The sequence below is a fragment of the Camelus bactrianus genome, chromosome 22, assembly GCF_048773025.1.
Source record: "Camelus bactrianus isolate YW-2024 breed Bactrian camel chromosome 22, ASM4877302v1, whole genome shotgun sequence".
NCBI lineage: Eukaryota > Metazoa > Chordata > Mammalia > Artiodactyla > Camelidae > Camelus > Camelus bactrianus.
This window is the reverse complement of record NC_133560.1, coordinates 12,566,315-12,580,171: the sequence shown is the minus strand read 5'-3', so window position 1 is coordinate 12,580,171 and position 13,857 is coordinate 12,566,315. Positions and strand designations below refer to the sequence as shown.

The 13,857-nt window shown below is 47.6% G+C and overlaps 1 protein-coding gene across 1 annotated transcript in view; it reads left to right on the top strand.

The window, feature by feature from the left end:
- DOCK2 (dedicator of cytokinesis 2) overlaps window positions 1-13,857 on the top strand; it is a 371,332-nt gene that overhangs the window by 292,396 nt on the left and 65,079 nt on the right. Inside the window, exon 30 of the mRNA XM_010972245.3 lies at window positions 7,066-7,144. Coding sequence (XP_010970547.2) covers window positions 7,066-7,144 — 79 coding nt within the window. The remainder of the gene's footprint in view (window positions 1-7,065; window positions 7,145-13,857) is intronic.

Below are 13,857 nucleotides of genomic sequence, written 5' to 3'. Positions count from 1 at the left end.
AGTGGATGATGGACAGGCAAACAAATGCACAGACACCCACCACTGTTGCAGAGTATTAGCCCATTTAATCTTTGCAACTTTATGATGTAGAACTGGTGTAATCCACCTTTCATACATGAGGAAACTGAAGTGCAGAGCAGATAAGTCACTTAGTGTGGCACTGTGAATAAAGAACACGTAAGCCAGGCAATCAGAGACCGTGTTCTTACTCTCTACTGCTTCATCCTGTAAAATAGTGAGGCTTGTATTATTAAGTGCGTTGTAAGGATGCACAAACTGCACATTTATTGGCTTAGGTAACTTAAAGAGGCCCGAAGTCATACAGCTAGTTAGTGAAAGATTTCAACATAAACTGGAGAAACGGAACATACACCACGGTTTAGCCCAGATCAGTATATCCATGAATTTCATTTCCTTTTCTCTAAAAATATGCGGCCTAAGCTCCATTCATTCATGTGACCAAGGCAAACTTCATATGTTGGCTAGTCTGTACATTGCAACATCTTTCTTCCTTTTTTTTTTTTCTTTTCTTTCCTTCCTTCCTTCCCTATTGTTTATATATTAGTATGATGTTTCTGTTTTTATAACTGCCCTGTTATCATTATGATTTCTGCACATATGTATGGCTGGATTTGTCATGTATAATTTATTTATCTCCTTGTTGGAGGACGGAATGGAGCTTGCCAGATTTTGAATGTCTCCTCAGCTGTGTGCTGTTTGTGTATGCAGACATAGTGACACGTCTACTGCAAGAAACACCTCCTGTTAGAGCATTTTTCTTTTTGCAACATTCAGTAAGATCTGATTTATAGGACATGGTTAATGATCAAGTTCTTTGTAATATTTTGAATGAACAGCGTATGCCTAGGAACCTCTTTTCCCCTCCTCTATCTGCACCTTGGTCTGGAAATCCAACATTGTGGGTGGGGGCGGGGGCGGGTGGCGGTTGGGGATTTACACACATCTCTAAAGCTTCTCTGAATGGAATCAATCAGCACATACTTACTGAGTGTCCTGGGCATCCCTGGCTCTAGAGAGTGGACAGGCCCATCTACAACCTGGTCCCAGAGGGCAGGGGGCTTACAGTCTCGTTGGTGAGACAGTAAATATGCCCATCGAAATAGGACCGAGTGCTGCAGTCACCGGGTGAGTTCAGAGCACAGAGTGGGCCCAGAGAAGTTAGGATTTACAACTGTCTCTGTTCAAATCCAGCCTCCACCCTTTAATACTTACGTGACCTCAGGCAAAGCTACTTAACCACTCTGGACTCTGTTTTTCTCACTGTCAAATCAAGCTGATAATAGTACCTATCACAATGGATTTTTGTGAGGACCAAAATGAAATCACGTGTCTGAAGTAGCTTTAGAATTGCGTGTGGCGCGCAGCAGGCATTCCGTAAATGTTAGCTATTATTTTTGCTTTCACGTTCCTATGATCTGGGAATATTCAGAATATGTCGCAGAAGAGGCGCATGCGGGCTGGATCTTGTCTACCTTATCAGCGACGTATTTCAAGGTCTGACGTTGCCTCCAGCACATCCTGGGCCCACAGTAGGGTCACAAGAGTTGACCCCAGGACGTCGAGCAGGGCGGTGCTCAGCATTCCGCTGGCGGCTCCATCAGTGTGCTGGCAATCGTAGAGGCCCTCTCCCCCCTCCTCCTACCTGCACTAATTTGTCCTGATGGCTTCCTTTCTGTAGACGCCCCCTTCCTCCAAAACGTCACCTACAAGGAGGCCTCTCCATGGTTTTTTTTTTTAGCCAGCACAGCACATGTAATCCTGATGTCCCCCTGGCCACAGGATTCCAATCCCGGGCCTGCTGCATCCCTGAATGGAATCCCAAATCACTGGGGATGTGTCAGAGGCACCTGGGGTCGGGGGGTGGTACTGAGCCCTGACCCTGAGCTGGAATCCTCTGATTCACTCTAGCCTCTTGGTGCTTGGAGTGACTGTGGGCTGAGAGGGAAGCCAGTTAAAGGCTCTGGGAGAATGGTTCTCTCACTGCTCCTGGGGGAGGAATAAGGAACCCCTTCTCTGGCCAGCTCTTTTATTTCCATGTTCAAGTTTTGACCAGTAGACTCAACTACATCCCATGAACCACAGCAGGAAGGGGCATGGGATTCAGGGAGGCCTCCCCCTGCCTTGGGCATTCTCACCGCAAAGGGCGTGCTCACCTCCAGCCCTTCTCTTTTATTCACCTCGTGCAGCCTGTCCGCGTGGGTTGCTGGTACACTGGAGTCCTCACTGTGGGGTCCTCCTGCCTCAGAGCTGCAGGGTGGCTGGGCAGTTAAGGATAATGTTAACAACACGACTGCCATTTATTACAGACCCCTGCGTACTGAGGCCCTGGGCCACCGACTTCCTGCACTGCATGCCATTTCTTCCTCACACACGGCTCCTCTTACAGACGAGGCAGCTGAGGTTCCCAGAGGTGAAGCAGCCAGCCCGAAGCCACAGCATGGAGGAGGAGTGGGGTGGGGATCTGCCCCCAGTCAGGCTGCTCCAGCACCTGCAGGAGTCTGTGCGCACCTTCCATGTGTGCATCTGGTCCCAGCACTAATGCCTGTGGTGCGTTTAGGCTTATTTGGGAGACAAAACACAGGGACTCTCAGTTGCCTCTAGTAACGAGAATTTGTTCTGTTACGTGAGGGGAAGGAGGGAGCTGTTACCTGGTCCAGCGGCTGCGGTGAGGTTTCATGTGGAGCAGTTTTCAGGATGCCAGCCTCGGGTTTGGCTCCTCTTTCTGCCAGCTTCTTCCTACCTGCAGCAGCTGACTTCTTTTACATATGGCTTCTGCTTCCTCACAGAATTATCTGCTCACGGCCCAGGTTCATTGCATTCCTGGACTCCCTGGATGTCTTGCTTTTGAACTGCCTAAAAGGATTTGATCTACTACTATCCGGCTTGGGGCCCCTGGCTGGTACCCATACGATCACCCCCAGGCTGCTGGCCAGCCCATAGAAGACTGCCTGAGTCAAGCTTTGGTCCTGGGCCCAGTCAGCTGTGTGCAGGGCAGCAGGATGATGGGGACTAGGCGGGAAGGGGCTGCGTGCCTGGTGGGGGGCGTGAGCAGGAGCATGCCCAGTGCCAGAAGACCGTGCAGGCTGGCCTTCAAGGGAGCCCGTGTATCTTTCTGGTTAATTGCAAAGGCTTTAGAGAAAGACAAACCTGAGGCTGGGTCTGGACTCTGCTGCTTATTAGCTGTGTGAAGGTGGGGAAGCTTTTTGGTCTTTCCAGTGCTCAGTTTCCTCTCCTGTTAAGTGCGTGTACCAGTAGCACCCACCTCGGTTTGTAGGGTTAAATGAAACAGTGTCTGTGCAGCGCTTTGCACAGGACATACGAATGAAAACTGTGAGACTTCCACTGTTGCCTTATTATTAATAAGGCGAGCTCACCGCTTGGATTGAACAGCATTACGGAGACTTCCTTGTGGGCAGAAGAGTATGGTGGTTAAATTCCAAGGTCCTGAAGGCAGCATAGCTTTGTTTAATCCTGGCTCCATATGTATTGGCTGGGTTCTTGGGGGAAGTTACCCAAACTCACATCTCTAAAATGAAAACAGTATCTAACTCAAAGGGTTAATGTGAGAATTAAGAAAAGAAAAAAAAAAAACAAAGAATCCATGCAGAGTACTGAGCACAGAGCCTGGCATGTCACTGCTAACTGTGTCTGTGGTTATTAATTGATTTTTTTGAGTCTGCTGAACATCATGGATGAAATGCAGGAAATGTTAGGTTGAGATTTGATCCTGAACTTGTTTCCAAGTTCGTTTCTGAGAGTAACAAAGAGTTGAGTGTGTTTTCGTTCCAACCCACTTCACCATACTAGTACTTAAGCTTTAAGTACAATTATTTTCTTTGAGAGAATACAAAAGACATACTTTTCCAAATCCATACATGGGAAACCAAATTTAAGTGGCATTCTGCTTCTCAGAGGGTGGCTGCAGGGGAATCCAGAGAGAAGGGGAGGGACTTTGACTCACTGTCTCCCAGCCCTCATCTGCCACCAGCCCCCAGCATCAGCACAGGGGGCTCATTACTTAATTTCTGGTTCTTGGACCGGCCTTTGTGAACCAGAGACAGGCTTTGGTTGACAATCAAAATAATGACTGTCACTGAATCTTCTGATAGCTTTGTCGCTGCTGAGAAAACGTGTAAGACCCCTCATTTTCATATCGTATTAGACAGTCTGAGATGTTTGTACATAATGTGACAGCCACTCAGTGCATTTCCATCTGGGGAATCAGACACTCCTCTTCAAGGAGAAAATATCGATTTTTTTTTCCAAAGACATATTAACAAATGACAGAATAACAAAACCGGAGGAATCTCACTTTTTTGGCAGCCTGATGGGGTGGAGGGTTTTGTGGGGTTTTTATTGCCCGTCTTTACATGGTCCTGCTTCCCTTGGAACTGGTTGATGACTGGAACTTGTCCTCTGACTGTCCTATTTTGCTGTTGGTTCCCGCTTTGGAAGAAGAATGAAGCAACCCAAAGGAGTCTGAGCGGCCATGGATACCGTGTCACTGTTGTCACTGTGCGTCAAGCACTGTGCTCAGCACTTACCGTGCATTTAAAGGTGGCATTAAACCCTGCAGCCACCCTGCGAGAGGAGTGGCATTGCTGCTGTTTCACAAGCAAGGAAACGTAGATGTCAAGCATATTAACATGTCTGAAACCCACACACCTGGGACGTGGCAAAGCCAGAAGTCATATCCAGTTGTGTGTGTGCAACAAATCTTGTGATCCCAATACCAGAATGCACTGCCTTCTTTGTTAACATTTAAATGTTTACTGAACACCAGCCCAGGTTCCTTACAAGCGATGCCCGATGTAGCACACGTGTGTTTGTCCTTCTCACACTCGCGGCCCACCCGAAATATACCTGCAGCTTTGGGGGACATTTCCGATGCGTCCTGAGAGCTTCCTGCTTCTTTCACTCTCTGGGCTTTCTCTGGCTGCAGGAGAGCGCTCAGCCTACCTGCAGGGCTGGCCAGAGGTGCTAGGGACTTACTGTCCACAGGAGCAACTTTCAGCCTGTGAGGAGCTGGCATTATTGGGTAAATAGCCCGGGACACTTCTGATGCTCAAGTATGTTCGAGACAGTCTCTCAGAAGTTGCCAAGCAAAGTGGAGTCCTAGTTATCACCCAAAGCAATAAAAATAACCTCCTAATAAACACTTCCTTTTACTGGCTTCCCATTGGTAGCCAAATAGACATTTTCCCTGGACCAGTCACTCAATAGAGGAATTATTGATTGTCTGCCGTTAATTACAAATTGTAGACAGTAGTACAGGTAAGATCTGGCCTTTGCTCTCTCAGATTTTACAAGCAGGCGTGTGCACACACACCGCACACACACACACGCACACTGGAGACTTGGCCACAGTTGGGCATATAGCTGTCAGGAGGTGATAGCAAAAATCCAGGAGAGAAATCATGATGGCTTGTTGCGGGTCAGTGGCAGTGAAAGATGAGAAGTAGTTGAATTTGGATATCTTCTGAAAGTAATGCTAAGAGGTTTTGCCGACGGGTCATGTGTAGGATAAGAGAGAAAGAGGATAGTCACGGATGCTGCCAGTCTCCCCACCCCTAAGCAATGGGAAGAATGGAGTTGTTCTTAATTTAGACGGGAAGACGATGGAAAGAGGGCAGATAATAGGAGCAGACTTTTTGACATGTATGTTTGAGGTGCCTGTTAGTTATCCAAGCGCGGGTACAGAGCAGAGAGCTGGAATGCAAGCTGGAGCTCAGAGGAGAGGCCAGGAGGAAGATATAAAATTTGGGAGTCAAAGGCGTGTCGATTGGAGAGTAGATGAGATCATGGAGGGAGTCTCTGAATTCAGGAAAGGACAGTCTAGTGCGGGAGACAGTCATTAATGAGTCACACAAATAAATCACCGTAGACCATGATGAACTCTGAGAAAGGCAATTGCACTGACCATCCTCTGGGAGACACAAAGATGCAGCAGATCCTGTCCTAAAGAGATTAGAAGGAGGGCGCATTCTACACAAGGGAAGAACACAGCTAAGCACTCAGAAAACAACCAGAAGCACAGAGCAATAGTGAGAAGTGAGTCTGGCAACGAAGGTGGGGTCCAATCACAGGGGCCATTGACTGTCAAGAGAAAGAGTTTGGACTCATCCTATGGGCAGTGGGGGGCCCCTGAAGTGAGCGATGGGCATGATTGGAACTGTCCCATAGGACAAGGCACTCTGGAGGTTGAGAGGGCAAGAGAGAGGGGGCTGCAGGACCAGTCAGCAGGGAGGAAGGAGAGGAGGAGGTGGAGAAGGAAGAAACGTAATTTGACATCAGATACCGAACTGTTCAATCTGCATAGCATTTGATCAGCATCACCGCTTCGAGGAGAAGACCGGGGAAGCGGTGTCTATGGGAGGTGCATGGAAAAGGGATCATTAAACCACTGTTTATAACAGAAAATGCTGAGAAACAACATAAAGGTCCATCAATAAAAGACTAATTAAATAAACTGTGAGACGGGTATTCAGTGGAATGCCCTGTGATTAAAAGGGATGATATATATCTGAGTTCATTGGCATGAAAGGAACACAATTTATTATTGAGTGAAAAAGACAGGCTGTGAAGCAGAATTTATCATTTAACCCCCATTTATCAAAATGATACTTTAAAAATATTGTTCGTGTATGTACATCTGGGGAGACATTTGAAATGATGTTCATCAGAATGTCAATATGGTTTTCCCTAGATGGTAGGATTGGTGGTCTGTTTGTTTGTTTGTTCGTTTGATTTGAGAGGAGGCAATTTTTCTTTCTGTGTTTCCACATGGCATGAATTTTCTGCCCTAAGCTTGTCATAGTTTAAACAAAACAGAATACCATTTTTCTAAAGGAAGTCAAACAGGCAGAGCAGGGCAAATGTGGCCCCAGGTCTACAATGTGAGCAGGTGTTAATGTGGGTCAGCCGACACCTCCCTTGGGTCTTTGGGACGCTGCCTGCGGGAACCTGGATCTGGAGCATGGGGGAGGGCTGTCTGGGGCAGAGTGCTCAGATGGCCTGCTGACCTTCTCCCCTCTTCTCTTCCAGGGTCTTCCTGAGAGCTATCAACAAGTTTGCAGAAACCATGAACCAGAAGTTCCTGGAAAACACGAACTTTGAGTTTCAGGTGAGTGGGAGACAGCAGAGTTGCCCTTGGAGTGCCCTGGCAGGGCTGCGCCGGCATCCTGGGCTGATTGCTCCACCAGACACATCCCAAAGCACTCGGAAGGTGTGCCTGTGTCTCTGGGGGTTTGCACAGAGCAGTGGCAGCGGGGAGGGAAGTACTCAGAGTTTGGAACCAGGCCCTTGATTAGATAGTCATCAACTGAGCAGCATATGCAAATATGACTGTATAATGTATCTTGTACTGAAGAGGATACGTGTTCATTCCTTGTCAGAATGGGTGCCGCCTTTTAAAAATATGTCACATTTTTTTTACTTATCTATTCACTGGAACCTAGAAAAGTAGCCATTCTTAGGTACTGAGAGAGAAAGCTCACTAGTACATTTCTGTGACTTTATGATTCCTCCAGAAGGCAGACAAGACCTGGGACCTCTGTGAGATTCAGGGGCACCAAAGCGTGTTCCTGGGGCAAACAGAGAGATGCATGTGCTCAAGGTCCAGGCAAGAAGAACCAACACTTCAGAGCCTTGTGGACAAGCTCAGGTTGCTACCTCTGGCAGGGGGTATAAGAGAGAAGACCCCTAAAAGGGGATCCCCCGCTCCAGGGAAGCCCCTGACCCCAGGATCTCTGGCAGCACAAGCTTAGGGCACAGCCAGTGAACTGGGGCAATGCCCGGGGTGTTCGATCCCTGTCTGGGCTTTGGCCTCTGATCAGGCAAGCACCCCTAGATGAGGGCTGGACTGAACCCGTGCCTCAGCTGACTCTGCTGTAAAATGCTCACAACACCTCCTGTTGCTACTTTGTAGGATTTTTCCAGAGCCGGAATGTGCCAAGGCACTTGCTGCGGGAATTCACTTGTAAGGTCCCAACGGTTTCCATTCAAATACTTCCTCCACCAAGAGGCCCCCCTGCCTGACTCCTCTCTGAAGGGCCCCCTGCAGCCCCAGGCTCACTACGTACCACCACGTAGCCTGCCCTGGCCTCTTCGTTGCGTCCTGTGCCGTCTCTCCCGTTTGTCCTGTGCCGTCTCTCCCGTTTGTCTGTGTGCAACTCTCTCTCTTTCCTCTGGTAGAAGGTGAGCTCGGGGAGTGCGAAGATCTTTTTCTCGCAGGGGTGTGCCCTGTGCCCGGACATAGTGGGTCTCCCTGGGGAGGTCATGCCTGGGCTGAGGTCTGTGAGGTCCGCTCTGCTGGACAGCAGCAGCCTCTAAGTCCTTAATGAACGTTATCTTTGAATAAGATTCTCTCCCACTACCTTGCATTTAAATCAGGCAGCTGAACCATAGCGATAATGATGATAAAAGGAATGGCTGCCCCTTTCTGATGGCGTTGCACGTGCAGATCTCGCGAGAAGCTCCTCATGCCTTCTCTTTCCCAGTCCTTACAGCTTCTCTGCCAGTTAGTTATTATGACTACTGTTTTCGCTGCTGGTGGGAGGCGGGCTCCAGGACTCTTAAGGCGCTGATCAGGCAGCCTGCAGTCACACAGCAGGTCAGGGCAGAGGTGGGACGAAAGCAGAGCAGTTTCTGGCACCAAACCCCACAGACCCCCGCAGCCACAAGCTGGAGATGGAGCTTCACCACTGCACTGGGTTGACCATTTGGCAGGGTCTGGGTGAGAGTTATAAATCTTTGACATGGAAACAAAACATGTCACTCTGGCTGTTTGAATCGGAAGTGTTTGATCCCCTTCCAAATGCAGCCCAGATGCCTGCAGGCTCCTGTTGCGAGTACAATCAGGGAGTTATTAAGGCCATTGCTTTTCTGGAGGGGCAGCTTGGAACAGCACACCTAGAGGCTGGCGACAGGGCAGTGTTTGGGCCATAAAACTGTTGGCTGGTTTGTTCATCTCTTTCCGTGGGCGTAGGCAGTTATACCCTGGAATCTGCTTTCCTGACTCTGGCTCTCCTCATGGTCTTAGAGGGGTACTTTCCTAGAGAAGCTCAGCTTCCATCCTTCATGCCATTCTTTTAGGTTTTACACAGTTTTCCTGAAAGAAAATCTGCATCTGAGAGCTGCCCAGAGAAGTGGGGGCTTCATACATGGAAGGAGGGCTGTGTGAGTTTAGGCAAATTACTTTACCTCTCTGTGCCTCAGTTTCCTTAACATCAAATTATGACATTAATAGTAGCTACCTCATTGGATTGTTGAGAGGATAAAGTCAATTAATTCATGTAAGACATACAAAACAGTGCCAGGAACATGGTAGCTATTTAATAAATATTAGCTCATTATAATTATAATAATTATCATTTTGATGATGATGATGGTTCTAAATGTGTCAGGTCTGGGAACTCGTATGTCAGTCCTCAGCCAACAGGACAGTAAAGAGGCATATTTATGGTCACTGAACATTGCCTAAGGCTGTCCACACCCATGAGATTTTGTAAAATGGGAAAGTGGCCAACATTACAAAATGCAGTAAGTCTCTTTTGCTAATGAAACTTCTATAGATATTTATTGGGAAGTACTCAAGAACACAGTCATTTTTCAGCCTTCTCTTTGTTCTCCTACCTTCTCCTCACTTGTATGAGAATGGATTTGTTCTCTGTACCCTGCCCGGAACACGCCTTGTTTCCTTCTTACGGTGCCATTAATTATGCATTTAATACCAGCGGGAACAGCATCCATCACTAAGCGTGGCTGGCCGTGGCAGCTGCTGTCCAGAGCAGGGGCAGCTGCAATGAGATTAGCCCTAATATCTTTTCCAGAACCGATTCAAAGGGCAAAAAGCAAGAAGCTCCGTGGGTGCCTCTCTGTAGAGGGCAAGACCTGGGAATTACAAAAATGATGTTTCCTGCTTGGGGCCAAAATAATTTGCATTCTCAGGCCCTATTCGGGATGCTGGGCCTTGACACTCACCTCCGTTTGCATGGTCAGGGAAGACCAAGAGAAGATTTCGAATTTAACTCAGCGGGAATGTTTGTTTTAGAGCAGTTCTCACCAGTCCAGGCTATTGCAGCGTGTCTCGGGAAATTCAGATGCAAAGCAGAGCACCGCCCTCCCCTCAGGGATCTTGCAGTCTCAGTAGTAGGCCGTAAATCCATCTTCTAGAATCTATGCTTTTGAAGAAGGTAACTAACTTTTATTAGACGTCTACTTAGGGCATTTTGGTCCTTACCATCAATAACCCTGGTAGGTTGGGGTATACCCATTTTACTGGTGAGTAAACTGAGCTTCAGAGAAGTGGTTGACTTTCTTGTTAAAGGTCATCTAATGACTAGGTAGAGCTGCTGGGATTCAACCTCAGGACTGTGCAAAGCCCAGGCTCTTTCCACACTTCTGCACTGTCTCTTAGAAACAAGGTTCCTTTCGGATGTAGGAGACAACTCTATGTAGCCCCAGAAACACTGTCTGCCCTCGTTAGCTCTCACTGGCCCTGTGCTAGAGAGCTCTACAATGATTGGCTGTGGCACTGGACTCTCCACGCTGGAATCTCTGATTGGTCCAGGAATCAGTGGTTGCACTTCATGTGTGCTCTTTGGCACTGGGTAAATTGTTTCCATCTTAGGCGCCCGTTGCTACTAAGCTCATTCTCTCGACTTGGGAAGCTCTAGTTGTCTGTGCCTTTGGTATTCCAGCCTTGGCCTTGAGGCATTTCTGGATCAGCTTCTGGGTACCAGCCGCTTTGGGATCACTTTTGAACCTGTACCAGAGACCCTGTGAAATGTAAATCTTCCAGAATATTCCCAGCCAGTGGTGGAGGAATGAGGGCAGGCTCGGTCTTTATAATGGGAAATATAACCAGTGATGGCAAAAAATAAAGAAAAGTTGAGTGAGGGAGTACAGACAGAGAGAGAGTAGAGCACTCACTGAAGCCCTAAAGAGGCCAGAGCACTGCCCGCAGGGAGGCTCGTGGTGGGACACCGCCACCAGGCAAAAAGATGGTCATGTGCTTGCAGGGAGCTTCTGCAGCCCTGCCTGCTTCAGCCTCAGGGCCCCAGCCAGCCTCTGGCCTGATGGTCCCAAACTGAACCCATAATTGGAACTTTCACTCCTAGAATCAATGGCATTGTCAGAATGGCCATGACAGCTGGGTCTGCCCCACAGAGGAGGGTACACTGACTGCATTTCAGCAACCCTGGGTGTTGGATGTTTTTTTTTTTTAAATCAGAATTTGGGGTAAATGATAATTCAAGGCCATTGAGAAAGAATCTTATAGGATCAAACATTCTTGATGTCTGTGCTGTCAGGACATCTGGTGAACCAATGGAAACCTCAACTAACAGCAAAGGCTAACAGAAACCAAAAAAGGAGTAGAGGAGTGATCTTGGCAGAAGAGCAGAGTGGGGTAAAGAATACAAGTTCTGGAGGGAGAGAGACGCTTGGGTTCAAACGCCAGCTTCACCATTTTGTAGCTGTGTGACACAGGCAAGTTGTTCCACCTCTCTGGGCCTCAGTTTCCTGATCTCTAAAATGGGGAGAATAATACAAATCTCATAGTTTCTGGGGAGGATTTAACAAGAAAACCTGTGGAGTACTGGGCTCATTAATGAACTCATTCAACAAATATTTCCTGAGCACATGCTGGGCTAGACACGATGCTAGACACGGGACATACAACAGTGAATAAAAAGATGAGGTTCTTGCCTGCATGATGCTTGCATCCAGTAAAGGAGACAGAAAATAAATTAGCTCTGCTTAAAACGTGTCATGAATCCCGTAAACAGGGCATAATGAGGGTGAATAATGGACAGATCGACTTTAGCCCAGGCAAGCTGGGAAGGCTTCCCCAGGAAATAAGTTTTGAGCTGAGATCACAAGACTGAGCAGGAATTTACTAGGTAGCAATTTCCTCAGTTAGTCCTTATAACTACTCCCTTTCAATACTACCTAAAGAATCAGAGAGGTAGGGTCACTTGCCTGCAACAGTGCAGCTGGTAATTGGTTTGGAATCCTGGAAGGCAACCTGACAGCATCTATCAAAACAATCAACAAAGATAACAAACAAACAAACAATAACCAAATCTGCTTGGGCCCCGTGCCTTAGCCGTGCCACCTCTAGGAACGTGTACGGCATGACAGTCTCTCATGCATGAAGATGGGTAAACAAGATGTTGATTACAGCACCGAAGCTAGAGAAGAAAAAAATTGGAGTCAAGCTTAATGACTATAAATAGGGAATTGGTTCAAATTAAAGTACATTCTTAGAGCAGAAGACCATGCAGCCATAAAAGAGAATGAAGCGGACTTGTATACGCTAATGTGGAGACATCTGCAATAAATAATGATGAGAGAAAGAAACAGAGTACAGCAGACTATTAAAAAAAAAAAGATGCCCATATATATGTTTGTTTACACATAAAAATTTTTGGAAGGATATTCAGGAAATTCTTAGCAACATCTTCTTCTGGGAAATTAGACTAAGGTCCAAGGTAGGCTGGAAAGTAGCTTTTTTTCATTATTTAATCTTTCCTACCATTTAATTCTTTACTGTGTGTGTATGACGTTTATGATTTTTGAGCCTTAATTAAAAATAGCTGAATTCTAGTTACACCCACCAGCAGTGTGACTGAGCGGTCATTTAATTTATCTGAACCTCGCTGTTTACATCTGTGAAGTAATAGTTAGGCCAGATGAACCTTAAATTGATTGCAGCTTTCACCTTCTATTGTCTTGTGATTCCAAAATATTAAATTCCCAATCAGAAATCACCTCTCCTCCCTGGGGAAAAGGGACCCGTGTGTTTTGCTCAAGACCCTGTGGCTTCCCTGAGCAGCTAAGCTGGGCTCTTAGTAATTTGCCACCAGGCAGCTTGGGGCAGAGAGGAAAGAAAAATCTGGGGGCCTTTGGAAACAACTGGGGAATTTCTATAACAAAACGGTGATCGATAAACAGATATTTTCTGGAGCCCAGCTATATTCAAGCCATTGTGCTTGATTTGCCATTAAGGACACAAATAAATGGAAGACAGGAGCCTTGTTACTCATGGAACTTACAACTGGAAAAGCCTGCAAATACTCTGCAACCAGCACTGTGACCAGCATCATCGCTCCTTCTACTGAGCGCTTGGCAGGCGGATGCCTTCATGCTCATGTTATTTCATCCAGCACTGACAACAGTCCTCTGTGGTGGTTACCGTTATGTCACAAGTAGGGAAAATGAGGCTCAGAAAAGTCAAACAAGCAGCCAAAGGCAGCCCAGCTAGCCAGAGAGAACTGGTGTCCAGACCCTAGTCTGTGAGACGCTGGTGCCTCTGCTTTTAACCCCAGGATGGTAGTGTCATGGGAAGAAGTGAGTGACAAGGTCAGGTGCAGGACAGTGGACCCGCACCTGTGGCTGCACCTAGCAGGTGCTACTCAGATCTGGAAGGGTGGAGCAGTCCTGATGTGCTCTGCCTTCTGGGAAGGCCTCGTGAAGGAAGTGAGTCTTGAACTGGGCTCTGATGGAATGATGGGGCTTAAATGCTGCAGGTGTGAGAAGCCCTGGGAGCAAAGCCGAGGAGGTCAAGATGCTCATGTTCTGTCTCTGAGTCTGAGCAGACCACCCCGCCCCCTCCCCTGGAATAGGCAGCTCGCTGAGGGAGAGAACGCTAGAAATTGCCTGAAAAGCCAGGTTAGTTCATTTGGTTCTGATTCTTCAGAAGCAAGAGGCGGAGGCATCGTGAGTGCCCAGCGGGGTCTAGTCGTGGCCACTGCTCAGCTCGCTGGCCTTGCACGGAGCCGCTAACCTTGAGGGCCTTCCCTCGGTTCCAAAGTCGGCCCCGCAGAGCCCCGA